We start from the raw sequence: 20,807 nt of genomic DNA on the forward strand, positions 1-20,807 counted from the left end.
TCAGCTTTAGTTTAGGAGTTTTGTTTTTTTTACTGGATCATCATACTAGCTTTCCTTACTATTTTTGACACTTAAGAGTTACAGCATGAAACCCGGGTAGAAAATAAAGATTGAAAACAGATACATACAATTGTAAGATCAAGACCTAATTCAGTTCAATTCATTATTTCATAGTTACAAACTTATAAATTACAAGTCTCTATAATAAATGAAAATAGTATAGCAATCATATTTCAGAAGTATAGTTTCCAAGTTTATTGTTCCTGCATCTGTTTTTATTTAGCATATTTTTTCTTCTGGAAAATTATTAGTTAGCAAAATTGATAAAGATATATTAAAGTTAAACATTTTGTAATACATAAACTGAATGTTTTTTAAAACGAGATTTATAATATTTAAGTGACATAATTAGAAAGATAGTTAAATATTTTTAAATTATACTATATAAGCATTTTTGGATAAAGTTGATAGCTGTGATTTTTGGCGCCTTTTGAAAACTAGGGCTGTAGATTGCATTTTGTGAAACCACTGCTGCCTCCTTCACTGCCGCCAGTCTGAGCAATGGTTAACTTTCTGTTTCATTGTCTTTGAACTTTATTAGTTTGAATCAGTTTTCTTTCCTGTGTCACACATTTTTTAAGCCAATAAATGTCTTCATTTTTAAGTCAATTATAGCTAGATTATTGAAAATGTTTTTTCTTAGATGTTTAAAACTTGTTTTTTATTTTAATGGCTTTCTTCTGAGCTATAATATTGTGTTAGTAGTCCCTTTAGCCTCTGTTGTCTCAAACTATTGAATTTATGCATTTATTTACATTTGAATTATCTGATTGACTACAGGTTTAGAAAATGTACAATCTGAATTCTCCTTTGCATCTTAGTTGAGTTTATATCAGGTTTCCTTTCATGTTTTCTTTATGGTTTAAGAATCATATTGGGGGCTCCCGGGTGGCTCGGTTGAGCATCTGACTCTTGGTTTTGGCTCAGGTCATGATCCCAGGGCTGTGGGATCAAGCCCTGTGTGGGACTCTGTGGTGAGCTTTGAGCCTTCTTAAGATTCTCTCTGTCTTGCCCTCTGGCCCTCTCCCCTGCTTGCACTTGCTTGCTCTCAAGAAAAAAAATTTTTTTTTATATTTTTAAAATTAAAAAAAATCTTTTCTTCTGTAGGTTAAGATTAAAAGGCAAGATGTAATTTGAATGAATGAAGTGTATAAAAATAGTGTCCCAGGTGTTACATAAACTTTATTTTCTTATTTTCAAATTAAAAGTAGGAGCAATTGATAATGAGTGTATTCTAAACCCCTTCAGTATAGGAGAGAATATATTTATAGAACTAGTGTATACCAAAATACAAAAGGTAATTGTGAAGTTAACACACATTAGATATGTAGCATTTGGACTTGGGTGTAACACATAAATGCAAAACCCAGCTGACTACCTCTCTTAATGAGACTCTTGGGAATAGGCCCTGCACAGCAAGGTGCTGCCCATCAGAGAGAGTTAATATTTATTCTGTAAAAAACCAGTGTTGAATATCACTGCATAATAATCAGGTTCCAAAATCTGGCATTTATATCTTTGTTTGCTCAGGCCTCAAATAGATTCCATTTACTGGGGAAAGAAAGATCAGTGATTTGCCTCGTTATGCTGGGGAAAGTCTACAAGCAAATATTACTTCTGTCTTTATTCATTGTGGTGGGAAGAACAAAGTATTTAATCTACTTATTAAATCACACGTGCTAATGCCAACTGTCAGGATTGAAGGATTAAGCAAATACCTTAGATGGCTGGTTTATTGAGACTTCGAGCTGCTTTCAGGAGTAACTACTAGCCTATACAGCACTCACATCCAGTTTTGACATTTGTGAAAACTTATCAGAACCACAGCATCAAATTTACCTGCTAAACAATGTGCAACTCAGTACACCTGGGACCAAGCAGATCTTCATTTTTGAATTCTATATAAGAAGCAGAATAACTTTGATTACACCTTTAGGGTTATGTGGATGACATACTAAGCACTGGAAGACAAGATACCTTACAGAACAATGACTAATTCAGTATGGAAACTTTCTTTAACTTTAGTTGCATTGATTTTAATCAGGATTGTCTGTGTCCTACAACTACTGTACAACTCAGATTCACATCGTAGAAACTTGCCACCATGGGAGATCTGATACTTGGTCACTCTGAGCTGAGATCTGTGAAATGCTGACAGTCCCTTTCTTTGCTCAGTCTTTGTCCAGCTGAACCTATTTGCCAGGGCTTAAAGAAAGCCTAACAGTGGAATACAGTATTTGAATTAAAGATCATTTCTGTAATCTTTACATCTCAGGTGTATCAGCAGCTCTTCTTTCTACAATACGCAGAGGTTCTGGGAATGGGATTTCTGTATATGGGATTTCTTATTTAAGTTTCAGACTAGAATTAGCACTCTTAGAAAACTAACTTCATCGCAAAGGGCATTTATTTTACTCTCTTCTGAACACACCCATCTTTCCCATCTGCTGTTGGACTGATTACTTATCAGCATAATAGGGGATTTCTGACAGAAATTCCCTAAATGGATCCTTAGTTACCACTGTTACTGATCTTACATATATTTCCATTGGATTTTCTTAGTATTCCAACTGATTTCAAGGTCAAGAAATTCTTTTCCTCCTTCTGTTTTTGTTGTTGTGTGAGGCAACAGCAATTCCAGCATATGAGCTCTATACTGTTCTTGAGTTCTTCTTGCCTTCCTGCCTATCTTATGTAGTTTTCTTTTTCTTTGTTTTTAATGGTTCTTTTTTTTTTTTTTAAGTTTATTTTGAGAGAGAAAGAGAGCAAGCGTGGGGGAGGGGAAGAGGGAGATGGAGAGAATCTCAAGCAGGTTCTACACTGTCACAAGCCCAAAGCACAGCCCAAGGCAGGGCTCGAACTCATGAACCATGAGATCATGACCTGAGCCAAAATGAACAGTCAGATGCTCACCTGAGTAAGGCATCCAGGTGCCCCTCTTTTTCTTTGTTTTTAAGAACAGTTCTTGTTTGTGGCTAAGTTAAGCTTTCCTGGTTTGTGGTTGCTTACTCTGTACATTTCTTTGGTTCTTGAGTTTAACATATTGGACCAATTTCTGAATATGCTGGCCATACCAGCCATTCATATATTCATGCATTCTTTCATCTGATATATTTTTGAGCACCTATACTATGTCAGAACTGTGAATGCAGTCCTTAACACATTTCTAGGACAGAAATCCCTAATCCTTCCTGGTCTTTTTTGGTCTCATCCTCTTGTATACTTTTTCCTTTATTCAGAAGCTGACTTTATCACTGCTCTTTCTTAGAGGCAGGTTAGCCAAATTTTCTACCGAAAGAGGTAGGGACAGTGGGGCTATTAATCACAGATACACCAGAGTTATCAAATACTAGAACTTTACAGTAAGATAGATTTGTGAAGACATGATTTTTATAATCATTTTTTTTTTTAATTTTTTTTTCAACGTTTTTTATTTATTTTTGGGACAGAGAGAGACAGAGCATGAAGGGGGGGAGGGGCAGAGAGAGAGGGAGACACAGAATCGGAAACAGGCTCCAGGCTCCGAGCCATCAGCCCAGAGCCTGACGTGGGGCTCGAACTCACGGACCGCGAGATTGTGACCTGGCTGAAGTCGGACGCTTAACCGACTGCGCCACCCAGGCGCCCCTATAATCATTTTCTATTACTAACAAATCTGTCTCCTCTTGTCCCTTAAACCACCGCTTGACATTTCCTATTCCTAATTCTTTATCGTGATGGCTGCAAACCTGGAAGAATGGCAGACATACTTGGGGAGCTTTAAAAATAAAAAAATGGTTCCTAGGCAGAAACCAGAAATACTCTGATTCTGCCCATTTGTTTTACATTCTTTCCATTTTAAATACTAAGTTCATATGAATCTTTATGAAAGACCATTTTCCTCACATCATTCCTTTTCCCCACTTGTCACTGGTACCTCTAATGCCTACTGGCAATGAGCAAGTTACTTATCTACTTTAGTTTTATCCACTTATTCAACAAGTATCTATTGACTGTCTACTGTGTGCTAGAAACTGTTAATAAATATTGAGGATACAGTGGCATTGGTGAAAAGATGACAGAGAACAAATGTTGTGTAATGTTTCAGTAATTATAACAAATCAGTGTATATATAATATAATCTCAGGGGCCTTAAAAAAATGAAACAGGTTAAGAAGTTAGAAAGTGATCAGAGTGGTGGAAGAAAGGACACTCTTTTAGATAGGTTGGGTAGGGAAGGCTTGTGTGATGCAACATTTGAGCCAAGATGTGAATTACAGAAAGAAATGTGCTGTTCAAATGGTAAGCAGAGGAAGCAGAGTATGTTAAGAGTTTAGATATTACTCTGAATGCAATGGGGAGCTACTTGAGGGTTTCTTTCTTTTAATTTTTTTAAATAATAGGGTATTGTAATGTGGTTTGCATTTCAAAAAGATCAACTGAGTGCAGTATGGAGAATGCACATTGAGGGAGTCATAGTAGAAGGATATAACTGAAGTAAGAAAAAAAAGATGATCCTGGAGGTGAGAAATGAACCAGTTTCTGCTTCTGGTGATGACAGAGTAGCTTGTATCAGAGCATCCCTTCTGCCAACAACGGTAGAGTTTGGATAAAATACACAAAACAATAAATTTAAGACATAAGAGAACAGACAAGGCATGAGGACTTAAGTGGCCACAGTACTAGACAGAAGGATTGTACATGAGGTGTGAGCCCTACTTTCATCTTGGCTGTTAGCCTAAGGACATTTGTCTGTTCACATCATTGATACAGAGTCAATCAGAGAGTGCTGGGAGTTCTTTTAGTTTCTCTAGGCTAAAGAAACAGAAGGTGGAGCTTGGACCTGCCACTGAAACCAGGACTTTATTGAGATAGCTGTAGACAGATGTGTCTGAAGTTATACATGCAGTTTTCCTGTGAGGTGTTTGCCAACTTTTAGCTACTTGAAGCATAGAGCAAAAGTCTCATAAACCAGGCTGAAAGCTGCAGGTAGGAAGCTAAAAAAGCTGATTATAAAGATTTCACAGTTTTGTTCTGGAGATAAAGAGGTTAGAGTTTAAGGTCAAACAAGTTGGAGGGGCCTTGTAAAATACTGTAGACTTTTATTTGTGACCCCAGAAAGATTCCACCTTGGGAGTAAGAGATATTCAGACAAAGACCAGCCCAAAAAAGTCTTACAATTGGTGCCCTTAAACAGTGAAAAGTGACGTTTAAGTACACTCCCTTCCTACCTGAGCAAAAATAAATCTAGATAAAGGTAGCATTAGTGCAGCTACAAACTTTTATATACAGTGTCCAGTATTCAATCAAAAACCGCTCACTATGCATATCAGGAAACAAGATCTAATGACCAAAACTAAGAAATAAAACAAGGTAATTGAAACAGATCTATTGGAGATGCAAATAGTAGACTTTTAAGTAATTGTAGTAGAAAATATTAATAAGGATTAGTGGTACCAGAGAACTGAAGTATGTAAGAATGTATAAATATTCATTCAAAATACTCATTCAAACCAAACACATACAGAACTTATCCAAAAATTGATCATATGCTGAGTTATAATTCATTTCATTGAATTTCAGATTGAAATAATCTCAAATGTATTCTCTGATCACAGTGGAATTAAGCTATAATTAATAACAAAAATATAACTAGAAAATGCTTATGTGAGTAAAAATTGAGAAGGACTTCTAAATAAGTCACAGATGAAAGAAGTTAAAATTAAAATGGAAAAATAAATGGAAAGTAGTGATAATGAAAATATAACATGTAAAATTTGTGCTTAGAGAAAAAAAGACTTACGTAGGCTCTTATGTATTAAAAAAAAAATAAAGGCTGAAAGTCATTGATCAAGGTTTTCATCTCAAGAAGCTATTTAAGAAAAGTAATACATCCAAAAAGAAGGAAAGAAATAAAGGGAAAACATTCAATTAAATTGAAAAAATATATACAATAGAAAAAGCTCAACAAAACTAAAAGGTGGTGGTTTTAAAAAGATTAATACAATTGGTAAGCTTCTAACAAGACTATTCATACAGAGAAAAAGATTATAAATTACCAGTATCAGAAATAGGCCAACCAACCCCATAGGCCTTATAGGCATTAAAAATCCTAAAAGGATATTATGAATAATTCATACCTATAAATTTTATTTTTTTAAGATTTATTTATTTATTCCAAGGTGGGGAGAGGCAGAGAGGGAGGGAGAGAATCCCAAGTAGGCTCTGCACTGTCTGCACAGAAACTGATGCAGGGCTCAAGCTCACAAACCACAAGATCTTGACCTGACCTGAAGTCAAGAGGAGCACACTTAACCAAGTCACCATACCTAGGAATTTTTAAATTTAGATGAAATGGACAAATTCTTTGAAAAAAATTATAAAACTAACTTAAAAAGGAAGAAAACATCTGAATATTTTGGTACCTAAAATACCAAAGAAGTAGAATCTATAAAATCTTTCCCTTGCAAGCCCAATTTTTAGTTGAGTTATTCTTATAGATTTGTAAGAATTATTTGTATTTTATAAATGAGAGCTTTTTGTCATATGTATATAATGCAGATATCTTTACCTACTCTGTAATTTGTCTTTTTACTCTCTTAAATGATTATAGGTTATTCCCTGAAACAGGAGGTAGAGTGTATAGAGTGTATAGATTTTAGTTCAGTTAGGTTGGTTGGTTTGGTGGTGAGATGTTTCCTGTCTTCTCAATGTGTCTGTTTTTTGTTTCCTCATAGAGTAAAGTAGGGCTAGTATTGTAACTCACACAATAAGTATTGTGTGAGAAGATTAAGTATTTTAATGTATATAAATATCTTAATGTATCTTAAGCCAGAGCTAAGCATATATTAATTAAGCCAAGCTGTAAGGCTTTCCCACTTTATGGCCCCAACAACTTTTATAAGTCTGTTTATCTCCTGTTCTAGTTAAAGTTCTTTTGTTGAAAGAAAAGAAACTTAAAATTAGCACAGTGTATTATCACAATATAATAGAGAATTCCACAAACATACAAGGACAGGAAATTAGGTGCAGGCCAGTTTTGCATGAATTGAAATTAATAAATCAGGAAGCAGGGCTTTCCCCACATTTCTTATCTAGCAATAGCACAGTCTCCTGTGTCTAACTTTCTCTGGCGGGCAACTCTCCCACCTTCTGCTCTGGTGAAATCATAGCCTTTTGATTCAAACCACCACTACCAGTCTCTGTGTCTTTCAAAGGAAATTTCAGGAGAGAAACTTGAGACTGCTGACCAATGGCTTGCTTCTTCCTTCCTTTTGTTCTGATCATCCACTGCTATTTGTAGGTTCCCCAAGGCTTACTCAGCAGGAATAATAGACTGAACCCTGGGCAAACAAAAAAGGGTTTTGAGTTTGATGAACAAGTTGACTGCCCTGCTAATCACATTCATATCGTTCCTTTTTTTCACAATACTGCTGCTTCTAGTTGGTCAGGTTTTAGCACTGTCTAGATTGACTCCTTTTTGATCTTTCCTATTCAGAGGTTTGGTGAATTCACTAGAGGTATAGACATTTCTAAAGAACGTTGTGTGTGTTTTTTGTTTTTTGTTTTTTTCTGGGCACCTGGGTGGCTCAGTTGGTTAAGCATCAGACTCCATTTTGGCTCACGTCATGATCTCAAGATTTTGGCTCAGGTCATGATCTCAGGGTTTGTGAGTGAGTTCAGATCTCATGGTTTGTGAGCTGGGCCCTGTGTCAGGCCTCTCATATTGACAGTACGGAGCCTTCTTGGATTCTGTGTCCCTCCCCAGCTTGCTCATCCTCCCTCCCTCCCTCCCTCCCTCCCTCCCTCCCTCCCTCTCTCTCTCTCTCTCTCTCTCTCTCAAAAATAAATAAGTAAACTTTTTTAAAAATGCTTTTTTTCTCCATACCAGGTGATTGACCATCATGTATAATGATTAGCATCACCTTTATTCTCAACTGCCATTGCATTTTTTTGATTTTCTATCTCATTAATCTTCATAGATTTTCTCGAGACTGGTGGGAGGGCTGCGTGAAAATGAAAGCAAACGAATTAAAAAATTCTCATTACAAATGTGACCTCTTATATTCTTTAATTTTAAACAGAGTCCAGGAGAAATGCTTTGGATTATTAAAAAAAAACAAAAACAAAACTGGCTAGTCTCAACTATTGAATGATACTACCCCTTTCAAAAGTAAAATTAAATTATTCACATTTAGTCAGAATTGTCTGCTTATGTGATTTTCTACCAAAATATATGGTTTTGTGTAACTTTATTTTGAGTTTGTTTTTTCCAGTTAAAATATTTGGTAATAGTTTTAGAATGTTATGGGTGCAAACTCAGTAACTCATGATTTGGATGCATGGTACGTAATGAAATTTGGTTCAATATTAGTTATCTAAAACCTCCCTCTGGAAGGATAGGTGGGAAGTTTTCTTAAACAAGTGGTGTGGCAATGGTCATTTAAAAAAAAAAAGAATGGACTCTGTTCTTCATGTTTTATAAGGGGACTCCTTTTAATTAGCATGTTGATTTGGGCATTGAAGTAAAGAGTTACGTAAAGTCTCTGACCCGAGTAACTCAATATTAATAGTTACCTCTCTTCAGCGGATAGAAAATTAGTATGACATACGGTACCCTATATATTTAGAGAAACAAATGACAAAAAAAAACAAACTTTATATAATCAAAACCTACCTGTTCTTATCTACTTAAATATTTTTTAGTCTTTATCAAATGTATATTTTGACTGAATTGTTCTTACATATTAAAATGCTTATATTTTTGATGACAGTGGACAAAATATTTTTTTAACTTGTAATTTTTTTTTTTCACATTTGATTCTTTCTTCTTCCTTTTAGGGTAGAGCCTGGATTAGAGTAGCACTCATGGAAAAACATTTATCTGAATACATCTCTACAGCTCTGAGAGACTTCAAAACAACCAGGTTTAAAAGTCTTTTTGATTTTCAAATATGTATTTAGAAGAATCACCTAAAGATTAGAAGTAAGAATAAGATGAAGATTCATTCCTTTCTTAAGTCCATAGCTATTTTATTTCCTCTTTTTTGTACTGCTCAGGTAAACCCACTATCTTCTCAGGAAAATGCCATTTGTCAGCTAACCATGCATCTTCTTGGGTTTATCTTTTCAGGCTTTACATTATACCTAGAGTATCTTTCTGAATCATTTCTATTTCTCACGCTTTTAATAGTTGAAGTCCATTCTCTCCACAGGCTTTTCCCTGACCAATTTGAAGAAAAATCTCACCATCAGATTCCTATAGCATTCTTTCTCTTTCTGTATTACACTTATTTTATTTCTTTCATTTAATTCATACATATAACTAGTGATTGCTCAGTTGTCTTTTTAAGGCAGGCTAGACTAGTGTTGTTTTTCTTAGGTTGTATGCACATAAGAGATGACATACTGTGCCATGTTACTTTACTTTTTTACAATGATAAAAGAAAAGGTTCATATTAGGACAACAGGCATGCCTATAAAACTGTGGTCTGCTAATCTCTATGCTTATAACTGTTATTAAAAAAATGATTTTCTGCATTTCAAAAGTATTTGTAAATGAAAATATTCAGTACTTTCAGTACCTTAAACATGTACTATTCAATACAGTGGCCACTAACCACATGCCACCATGTAAATTACTGTCAGTTAAGAGTAAATAAAATTACCAAATCGCTTCTTCAGTTGCCATGTCACATTTCAGGTGTTGAGTAGGCATGTGCAGCTAATGACTACCAAACTGGACAGCACATATGTAGAACATTCTATTGGACCACACTGCCTTAGGCACTTCTAAATTACCATACATATTACTACCTCATAAATCATATTTCTGAAAGAGAAGAAAAGAGTGACAACTATAAACCAGTTTTGATAGAGCAATTAGGGCCATATATAAAGAACTCATATATCTGGAATCTTAATTTCCATGTCCTGTTGCAATATTTGGCATTTTGGATTTTGAGAAAATGTGGGCATTTATTATGATACATTTTTGCTTTGTTTTTTTCCCACTTTACTTAGGTATAATTGACATATTTTGAAGTTTAAGGTGTACAACATGTTGATTTGATACACTTATTACTATCAAATGATTACTGTCATACCACTAACACTTCCATCATGTCACATAATTGTTTGATATATACTTACTGAATTCTTTTATTGCAGTACGATTCCTTGGGCAGTGAAATGATGAACTCTTAGATGTTTGAGATGAACTTTGTGAAATGAAAATTTTGTTACTTCTATTTATTATTTCTAGTAAATAAGTTTAATTATGGAAGATACTAAATATTGAGGATACTAAGATTTTGAAGATTAAAGTAGTATAAGAATCTCATAGATCAAACCTATAAATCCTAAATCAATGAAATCAAAATGAAGTTTACACAATAATCATCTCCTGTGCATTTGCAAAGTTGCATTAAAGTTATGATAGTCTTCTGAATAGAAATTAAAGCATTGATAATCTAAGTTGTTAGTCTTGCTTCTTAGACAAATGAGTGGAGTAGAAATAGTTCTTGAATAGATTATTTTTAGACTGAGTAGTTCAAATATTTAAAGGGAAATGCTTTTTGGCTTGTTCTTAGGTGTTAGCTGTCTTTTTTGATAAAAAGGAAATGATTCGTCTCTAAAAAAGTCCATGAACTAAAAATACTCTTGTAAAAATATATAAGCATACATTATTGAAACAGAAACATGGCTTAGTAAATGTTTCTACACATATGCAAGCAAATATATGTTTATATAATATACGCACCCATAGTATTTAAGTGCTAATACAATGGCTCTAATTTCCAGAAAAGGAAGGAGGGTGTTATTTCAGAATTCTCATCTTAGAAGTTAAAAAATGCAGTTGCAAAAAGTCTTCCTTTTTAAAAGCAAAACAAAACTATGCTATTTTTTTTTTTTTTTTTACTGAAGTCAAACCAAAGAAACTTCTTAATTATAAATAAATTTGATTGTGAACCTCTGGCTGAAACATACCTATTTGGAAGATTAGCTTTGTGAAATGCAAGCAAACTATTGGAAAGAATAGTTATACCTTACCTTTTGTCTGGATGCTCCCTGACATAAGTGCTTGTAGAACAATGAGAAATGATCTCTGGTCCTTTAGGAATCTTGAGAGTATCTGAATCAAGTGTTCTTTTCTTGTTCTAGTCTTCACAGATAAAGAGTAATGACGTCCTTTAAAATGGTGATGCAAGTGTTTACCCCAGGACAGAAGGAGGAGCTACATGAGCTAAGATAGGCAAGCTTGAGAATAATAATCTGTGAAAATCCAAGGATAAGATTGGGTGAAGAAGTAGGGGAACAGAAATATAGTAAATTATCTTGTAGGAGCACATCACATGGCTCTGTAGTGTTAGAGAAATACAAGTGATTTTATTTTTTGTTTTTTTTTTTTGTTTGTTTGTTTTTTGCTAAGATGGAGGATGTTTTAGCAGTTGGAAACAACCCTTGCAGGGTTTCTGGTTTAGGGATTGAGGGGTTACTGGGAAATAGCCAGAGTTGGGAGGTTAGAGAGTTGAGATTAGAATCCAAGCGTAAAAAAAAAAAGGTGGGCAATTGTTTTTGTAGGTTATTGGGAAGACTGAGAAATAGAGAAGTAAAGTAGAAACTGAATTAATTTGTTCCAAGTTTTAATTTCTCCCTACCCACAGACTGAAAAATAGTTAGAAAAGTTAAGCTAAAAAACACAAATGTGATACTTGAAACAAGATTGAAACCATTCTGGTAAGAATTTGAAGTAACAAATATGGAAAATATGAAGTAGAGATAAAATTAGTTTTGTAGAGACCTGTTTGTTACTTTACAATTGTACCACAGTACTTAATTTATGACAAAAGTTGTACTCAGAAGAAATAATAATTTTTTTATACTATAGTAGGTGTAAGAGAAGGAAGGAGTGAAGTATGAAACAAAACTTCAAAAATTAACTGAGCTGTCACAAAGTGAAAAAGGAGGTGATAAATACTTTTCCCACTTACAGAAAAGTAGATAGAATAGTGAAAAATTACCATATCTTTCAAGAGCTAAGAAAGACTTAGAATCTGAATCTGTTTAAATTATAAAATATAATAATTAAATATTTTATAAATATATATTTAAAATATATTAAATATTAAATATTTTAAAATAATTTATTTCATAAAAATATAAATAAAATATTTATATTTTATATTATTAAGATGAAAAACATTAATAAAACTTGCTTGTGTACTACTACCTTATTTCATATACAAAAATTACTGAAAATGGATCAGACTTCCATGAAAACTCTTGGAAGAAAACATAAATGTAAATCTTCCTGACCTTGGATTAGGAATAATTTCCCAGATATAATAGCAAATACACAAGCCACAAAAGAAAAAGTAGGTACATTGGCATAATCAAACTTAAAACCTTTTTGCTTTGAAGAATATCATCAAGAAAGTGAAAAGATGATCCAAAGAATGGGAGGAAATTTTTGCAAAGTTAAATGTCTGATAAGGGACTTCAATCTAAAATATGTATAAAGTACTCCTACAACTTAGTAATAAAAACAAAAACAAAACATTTAAAAATGGGCAAAGAATCTGAATAGGCATTTTTCTAGAGAGGATGTACAAATGACCAATAAACACATGAAAGATGCTCAACATCAATAACAGGGAATTGCAAATCAAAAACACAATGAGATACTACTGCTCATCCACTAGGATGGCTAAAATCAAAAGAACAAATAATAACAAGTATTGGCAAGGAGCTGGAAAAATTGAAATCCTCATACATTGATAGAAGGAAACAAATCATGTAGCCCCTTTGAAAACCAGTCTGGAAGTTTCTCAAAAAGTTAAATATAGATTTACCACATGACCCAGCACATAACTCCTATATATATATGGATACATATATGTATGTGTGTGTATCTATCTATAGATCTATGTATAGATCTATACATATATATCTACATATGCATATAGGTGTATATGTATTTCCGAGAGAATTGAAAATATGTTCACAAAAAGCATATATACGGACATTCATCGCAGCATTACTCATAATAACCAAAAAATGGTAACAACCCAAATGTCCTATCAATTGGCAAATGAATAAACAGTATATATTCCATACTGTGGACTGATATTCAGTCATAAAAAAGAAATGAAGTACTTCTTATGCCACTACTGGTACTTGCTTCTGTGCTCATTCAGTGTGGACCTGATACCTCCTTTGTGAAGTGGCAGAGGAGGATACTCTGAAATTCTCCATGGTCAATGAAAAGCCCAAGGAAGGAGTCAAGACTGAGAAAAATGATCATATTAATTTGAAGGTGTTGGGTCAGGTTGCTTCTGTGGTGCAGTGTTAAGATTAAGAGGCGTAAGGGTGCCTGAGTGGTTCAGTCGGTTAAGCGTCCGACTTCAGCTCAGGTCATGATCTCGAGGTTCATGGGTTCGAGCCCCGCGTCAGACTCTGTGCTGACAGCTCAGAGCCTGGAGCCCGCTTCAGATTCTGTATCTCCCTCTGTCTGCCCCTCTGCTGTTTGCACTCTGTCTCTCGCATCGTCTCAAAAATAAACAAACATCAAAAAAATAAAAAATAAAAAAAAGATTAAGAGGCATACAACACTTAGCAAACTAATGGAAGCCTGCTGTCAACCACAGGGTTTGTCTATAAGGCAGATCAGATTCTCATTTGAAAGACAGCCAGCCAGTGAAACAGACATACCCACACAGTTGGAAATAGAGGAGGAAGATAAAACTGATGTGTTCCAGCAGCAGACAGAAGGTGTCTACTAAAGAAGGAACCTGCCACTTTGTTCCAGAACTCTGTTCCTACAGACCAAGAATACATTCTGTGTTAAAAAACTCAATATGGGGCGCCTGGGTGGCTCAGTCAATTAAGTGTCTGACTTCAGCTCAGGTCATGATCTCGCAGTTCATGGGTTCGAGCCCCGTGTCAGGCTCTGTGCTGACAGCTCAGAGCCTAGATCCTGCTTCGGATTCTGTGTCTCCCTTTCTCTCTGCCCCCTCACTCACACGCTGTCTCTCAAAAATGAGTAAACATTCAAAAAAAAAGGAAAGGGGTGCCCGGGTGGCTCAGTGAGTTGTGCGTCCGACTTCGGTTCAGGTCATGATTTCACAGTTCATGAATTCGAGCCCCGCATCAGGCTCTGTGCTGAAAGTTCGGAGCCTGGAGCCTGCTTCAAATTCTATGTCTCCCTCTCTCTCTGCTCCCCAGCTCATGCTCTGTCTCTCTCTCCTTCAAAAATAAATAAAAACATTAAAAAAAATTTTTTTAAATTAAAAAACTCAGTTTGGTGCCACCACATCCTGAGTACTAGTTGATAGTTTATTCTTTCATTTTCCCCTTCCTCATTCCTTTACTCTGCATGCAGTAGCTGGTGTGTTTGCACTAGCATATTGCCTTTTTTTTTTTGTACTAAATATCCAGTGGTATATTTTGATTGACATCAAATCAAGATGGAATGGGATAAAATAATGACTCTGTGAAAAGAAGCTCATTCTCCATGCTCTTCACAACTTTGAAAGATCAGTATTTCCTGACTTAGCCCTGTATTGTGTGATCTTTATTCTCTATTCATTTTCCTTTCTGTCTTCGTAGAATTTTTAGAATGGCTTTAAATACCACCTGTATGATCATGACACCACACTTAAATCTCTAGCTAGCGAGTTTAGATCAGATTTTTTCCCTCCTAATCGTCTTTACCTCTTCCTTAACAAGTGGTCTCACAATCTACCTACATGGTTGATCAAGTCAGAATCTAAAATTCATATTTGATTTCTCTTTCTCCCTCATTTTCTATAATAATTCCTAATCTAATTATCAAGTCTTGTCAATCCTCTCTCCAAAATATATCTTGATCTATTTACCTCAATCTCCATGATGGTTACAGTAATAAATACCTTGTTTATCTCTTGTCTACACTCCCTTATTGGTGTCCTAATTGAGCTTCCAGTTTTCCCCCTTCTAGCCATTTATCTTCCAGCCAATCTTCTTAAATGTTAAAAATATTCTATTAATTCCCACTTAGGTCTAGAATGGTTTCTCTTCAAACATATTTCTTGGAGTCAAATCCTAGTTTCACCACTTTCTATCTGTAGAGTCTTACACAAGTTCTTAATCCCTCCCTGGCATAATATGTGCTGGTAAAGTTAAGGAAGATTATTCATATCAAGCATTTGTAACTGTGCTTGGCACTCAGTAAATGTTCACATTTACTATTAATGTTATATGGCCTACAGAGCCCTGTGTGATCAGACTTCTCTGGGCATAAAGGCTCAACCCTTGAGAATGCCTTTCCTAATAGTGATTTTCTTCAGAGTTGAGTTCCCCTTCAGTTTTTCTCTACTTCAACAACCTATTTATTTGCTTATCCTACTTATCAAGTCTAATTACCTTCTTCTCTTGTTTGTTGCCTGTCCCCTCCCCTAGACGGTAAGCTTCATGGAGAGGGACCATGCTTAGGTCATCCACTATTTAACTTTCATACCTGGCACAGTTCTTGCCACATAGTAGGAACTTATTCTATATTTGTTGATAAAATAATTAATGAATCTCACATTCTTAGCCAGATATTTGGAGATTTACTTTTTAGTCAGGTTTCATTCTGATTCAGTTTGTCTTTGAATGGAATATAACATTTATTTATAATACTATAATCTATTTTGGATGTCATGAGGGAGACTTTTCTAACTTCCTCCCTTAAAATTTCATACATAGAGACTAAACTGGGCAAGGGAGCAAGAATGTGATAATGAAATTTCTTTGGTTTAGAAGAGAAACTTTCTCATACTTTAGTATTGCATTTTCAGTGTGTAGAATAACTTTTGACTCTCAAAAAAGGAAAATTGGAAGCATGATATTATATAGTATCAGTATGATACTCTGGTGGTTCCTTTGGATGCAATCCAAAGGGTATTTGTTATTGAAGTACCTGAAGGGCCTTCAAATAGTTTTACAGAATGAACACCAAAGAAAGAATTATAGAGATATATTTCAATGAGAGTTAAATTATATATGATAAGAGAAAAAGTACGGTTGTTATTAGGGTGTTATTTTAAATGGTTTTCTGGTTTCTGATATTTTTGTAGTCAACACATGATTGGAAAGAGTATACCTAATAAAAAGTGGAAGCAGGGCACCTGGGTGGCTCAGTTGGTTAAGCGTCCAACTCTTAATTTAGGCTCACGTCATGATCTCACAGTTCATGAGATCAAGCCCCACATCAGGCTCTGCACTGTCAGTGACGGGCCTGTTTGGAATTCTTTCTCTGCTCCTTCCCCACTTGTTCATTCTCTCTCTCTCTCTCAAAATAAACATGAAAAAAAATTTTTACAGTGGAAGCTTTTCCTCCAGATACAGTAATATCAGTAGTTGCTCATAATTTTTCTTTGTTTCTAACATGTAACACTTCTTTAGGGATACAATCTAATGTATAAAGCTTTAAATTGAAGTTTTAATACATCTTTTTCACCTTGGTACTTTCAGTGTTTATAATATATTTTAGCAATTCATTGTACTGTTTTGGTTAGGTCCTTCTCCTACAATTATTTTCTTTAGAACAAAAAATATTTTCAATGAAAGGGAATTTTTTTAGTGTATACCTTACTATTATTGAATTTAGTCATTTAGGATTTACCCTTGGTTCATTTGTTACATGTTATATAAGCAAACTTTATTAATGCTCCAGTTTTTCTATAAGATAAAATGTAGATGTTTACAGGTTTTCTTGAAGTCTTTGAAAGGGTTGATAACAAGAATCAGATTTCCAGTCAAAACTGATATGTTGATTTGATTAAGAGAATAAAAAAATTAATGTTTCCTAACAGCTTCTTCTTTAATACATGTGAGTAATGTCTTTGATTAAATGATAAAAATACCTTTTTCGGTTCAGATCACTTTAACTCAGTATTTTTTGAATACTGAATTATTTTTTAAATGTTATCTCAGAAGTGTATTTTATGAAAAATACTTTTTTTCTTAGCTTGCATTAATAGTGAAGATGTGGAGCATACAGTGGACACCTCGTTAAGTAGCTCTTCCTCTACCGTTTGTCCTCCCATCCCCTCTGGTTCAGTAAAAACTCATAATAAATGAGGTCTATGCAGCATTCCACTTCAGGTATTGTTTTATTTAAGTGGAATTATTTCACATATAGCAAGTGTTTCACTTATATTGGTTTACTTAAAAAATTATTAGTAAAACTTAAGCCAAAGAACTCCTCAAAAGAATATTGTATAAGATCTTTAGACTTTAAGAAATCTCTGAAACTGGTGAGATATGTGTGTGTTTTTGGTATTCTTCAGCAGTCCCTAACACAATGTTGACATTAGGAATAAGCAGAAATAGTTTTGATCTGACTCTTAGAATGTACTTTTAAGCATGGTGGACTCAAAATGAAAAAAGAAAAAAAAAAAAAGACCTTTTCTTATATAGGGAAATACTAGGAATAATGGGTGATTCCCAGTTATCAAAAACCAGAATTCTTTTTAAGGCATGTGTTCAACAGAATTTGGGCTCTAGAGCCATTGTAATCATAACTCTTTTCGGAGTCAAAATATTTTGTCAACAGCCATTTTAGCTATTGGAACAGTGGCAAAATCTCAGGTATATAAATTTATTTAAATATCTTTACCTTTTTGTGGAAAACCTTAAGTATGTAGAAATTTTTTCCATTTATTTTGTTAATCTCTGTTAGGCTGGAAGTTTTAGTTTTTCTCTTTTTACATAAATCAATAAAAGCAATTCCCATATTTCCAAGGAAACACAAAACATCTATTGAGGCAAGTCTTCCCACATATTTGTTTGTATCTGACAGAAGGTCTCTTATTCTCCTTTGTACTTTTCACTCATTTAAAATTCCTTATGAACTATAATATAGGTTAAATTCTCTTTAAATATTTTTGTTTTATAGGAAGTGATAAGGTTTAAAAGAAAATATATAGAACTTAAAGTAAGAAGAATTATGTTTCTTCCTTGAGGAGTTTATCTGCATGAGCTTGGGCAAATTGTTTTAACCTAACTCTTAACTTTTTTTGGTGGAAAATTTGAAACTAATGATAGTTCTTTCCACCTTTGCTTCATGGACTTTTTAAAGAAGTATCAAAGGATATGTTTGTAAAAGTATTTTTTAAACTATGAACTATGCAAAATTGGTGGATTATGAGCTTATTAAATTTTTTTGCAGCCTTAATAAACTCATGACTAAAAAGAGTAAGACAAATTCCATTTACTAAAATGGAATAATTTAATTTAATAAATAAATAAATTTTATTAAATTTTATTTAATTAAATAAAATTAATTTTATTTAATAAATAAAATAAATAAATTAATAAAATTTAATAAAATTCCATTACTAAAATTTCCTTTTAGTTGGTGGGATCTTACAGAGTGGTGTCCACTGTCTATATCTAATATATATAGGTAATACAATCAAATGGTGCCTGGTTATTGAACATAAACTAGTTTTTGCACAATATTATTTTTAAAAGAAAGCAAATACAATGATTGTACTTATTTGTGGAAAAATGCCGTATCATAATATTTTCTCAAAATACTTATTTTAAATATTTTAAAATAAAATTGTAGTATTTTAAAAACTGACATTAACCAAAACAATAAGCTTTACAAGAATTAAGAGAGGTGGATTCATAATTTATTTTGTCAGAGATAATGAATACTTCCTTTTTCATACGCAAACACCCTGCTAGCTCAGTATTGTAGTGTTAAAAGATTAGGATGAATTACTAATGATCACATCTCTCTAGTTCTCCATTTAGTTAATAAGTGGACTTTCTTGTACTTACAGAAAAGCAATGTGTGTTTATCTTTTTCTATGTATACAATAATATCTACAGAATTTCAAAATTAGACCAGTAAAAATGTGAATTTTCCACCTTTCAGATTACATTTATATTGCTTCGCTGTTAGGGAAACAGACTAGGCAGTCTTGGCCAGTTGAAAGAGTTACTTTGGAAGTTCTTTTTAAAAGTGGTGGAAATACTTAGAATAATTTTTTGTTGTTCTTATGGCGGCATTTTTTGTTTTTTTTCCTAAATATCTTCAAGAATTGGCTGATCCAAATAGTTTTTATTTTGATAAATAAAATTTAGTTCTTTATACCTTAGTTTGGTTTCTAAATAATTTCTACAGAGGAGACTTCAGTCTGTTTTTAATATTTATATATTTACCCGTTTCATTTTATAGGCGATTTTATGACGATGGAGCAATTGTCTTGGGCGAGGAAGCAAATATGCTTGCTGGCATGCTGCTTGGACTCAATGCCATTGATTTCAGGTACTCAGTCTAAATGTATTCAGGTTTTAAATTATTCTACCTCATACCAGTTTCTACTTAGCTTTTATTCTTGGTTTGCTAATAAGAAGTAAAGCACACAGCTGAATATTGATATTTGATTCATGTCGTTCCCTTTCCAGTAACATCAGCTTTCTAACTGGGTTTGCTCTCAGCAAAGAGACTGTCTCAAAGTTAAGGATTTAACTGACATGTTTGTTCTGTAGTTTGGGCAAATCTTAGACTATATCTCCCCAGCAAAAGATTATGTACCCTTGTAGCCCTGAAGGAAGTTTTTGGATCTTATCTCTTAGTATTTTTCAGCTACTGCTATAAAATGAAAAGATGCACTGAAAGTAGATGGAAAGCCAGAAAGATTTTCATGATCTCATGCGTTGAAATAAAAAACTCCTGGCATGATGTGTTTGGTATCTTGTGTTTATATTATATATCTGGGCCATCAGAAATATTGTTAATATTTGCTTCTATCATCAACAAGATGAATTTATTTCAGACTAAGAGTATAAGTTCTAAAAATGTAAATGTAAGTTTTCATATATTCATGGAAGTATCTTTTTGTATTCTTTAATTGATCTAAGATTTTACATTATGCTAAAAATAAAAAGTTTGTTTATAACAATTCAAACATAAGATTAATGGAAATATTACAATTTTATTGAAAAATATCAGTTAAAATCCAAGAGTGTCAACAAAATAAGTATAAAACTTAAATGAAAATCTACTGTTAGATCTTTAATAGAAATATAATGCTGCTCATTTCCACTGAGGGTACCTTTTTTTTTTTTTTAGCAAATCACTTCCTTTTCAAAATATTTTCATTTTGTCAGTATAACTTTCCTCTGTTTAAAATTTAATAAAGTAGTATTAGGTTATTAGCTTAATTGTTTAGAATACAAAAATGATAGATGCCATATGGAGGTTGTCTTTTTGATCCTTCTAAGTGTATTAATTTTTCACCTGTCATCCTGCTGGTTCTGTCTGAATCCTTTACATTTCTGTTTTTTGGTGCAAAAAGAAAACTTGGGATAAGAATGTGAACTCTTGGTTTGTTGTAACCCATTGATACTGTATGATCAGCTGAAAGCAAATGTCTTAAAGATACATTAGTAATATTTCTGTAAATGAAGGAAAGCCCTTATAAAGTATTGCCACTTTGGCTCACTCCTTATTCAAGCATGAAAAAGTATGGAGCAATACCACGATACTCTTGATATTAACATTTGAAAATGGAATTTCAATAGGCAGACTTCCCAAAGAAATCAGAACATAGGAGTTCATAGAATAATTTGTTTTTTGAAAGATCCACCTACATCTTGTAAATGTTCTTGTTTATGTTCCTAGTAGATGTACTTTTTTAATAACAGTGACCATAAAACTAAACACTTTTTTTATTATCCTATTGGATACACCATCATACAAAACAAAGATTACTGGATTGGGAGAC

General features: G+C 33.6%; 3 protein-coding genes across 7 annotated transcripts in view; 2 read left to right on the plus strand and 1 right to left on the minus strand.

The window, feature by feature from the left end:
- The window catches only part of ABCB1 (ATP binding cassette subfamily B member 1), a 237,249-nt gene extending 226,054 nt beyond the window's left edge, over positions 1-11,195 (minus strand). Inside the window, exon 1 of the mRNA XM_019443186.2 lies at positions 11,092-11,195. The gene's annotated coding sequence lies outside the window, so the exon portion shown is untranslated. The remainder of the gene's footprint in view (positions 1-11,091) is intronic.
- The window catches only part of RUNDC3B (RUN domain containing 3B), a 153,858-nt gene that overhangs the window by 59,425 nt on the left and 73,626 nt on the right, over positions 1-20,807 (plus strand). For all 5 annotated transcript variants that reach the window (XM_019443206.2, XM_019443209.2, XM_019443207.2 and 2 more), the window contains 2 exons: positions 8,881-8,966; positions 19,256-19,345. In XM_019443206.2, coding sequence (XP_019298751.1) covers positions 8,881-8,966; positions 19,256-19,345 — 176 coding nt within the window. The remainder of the gene's footprint in view (positions 1-8,880; positions 8,967-19,255; positions 19,346-20,807) is intronic.
- On the plus strand, positions 13,226-13,864 carry LOC109263576 (small ubiquitin-related modifier 2-like). The gene is made up of 2 exons (XM_053897824.1): positions 13,226-13,381; positions 13,602-13,864. Exons 1-2 carry the CDS (start codon positions 13,295-13,297, stop codon positions 13,821-13,823), a joined length of 309 nt encoding a protein of 102 aa, XP_053753799.1. The 5' UTR covers positions 13,226-13,294; the 3' UTR covers positions 13,824-13,864.

The sequence above is a fragment of the Panthera pardus genome, unplaced genomic scaffold, assembly GCF_024362965.1.
Source record: "Panthera pardus isolate Hobbes unplaced genomic scaffold, ASM2436296v1 HiC_scaffold_8, whole genome shotgun sequence".
NCBI classification, from domain to species: domain Eukaryota; kingdom Metazoa; phylum Chordata; class Mammalia; order Carnivora; family Felidae; genus Panthera; species Panthera pardus.

What these genes read in the sequence shown, in the direction of transcription:
- LOC109263576 (XM_053897824.1), top strand. Translation starts at nt 13,295, where the DNA reads ATGGTCAATGAAAAGCCCAAGGAAGGAGTCAAGACTGAGAAAAATGAT. An exon ending in TGGGTCAGGTTGCTTCTGTG is followed by an intron (nt 13,382 to 13,601) that starts GTGCAGTGTTAA and finishes TCTCAAAAATAA; the next exon opens with ACAAACATCAAAAAAATAAA.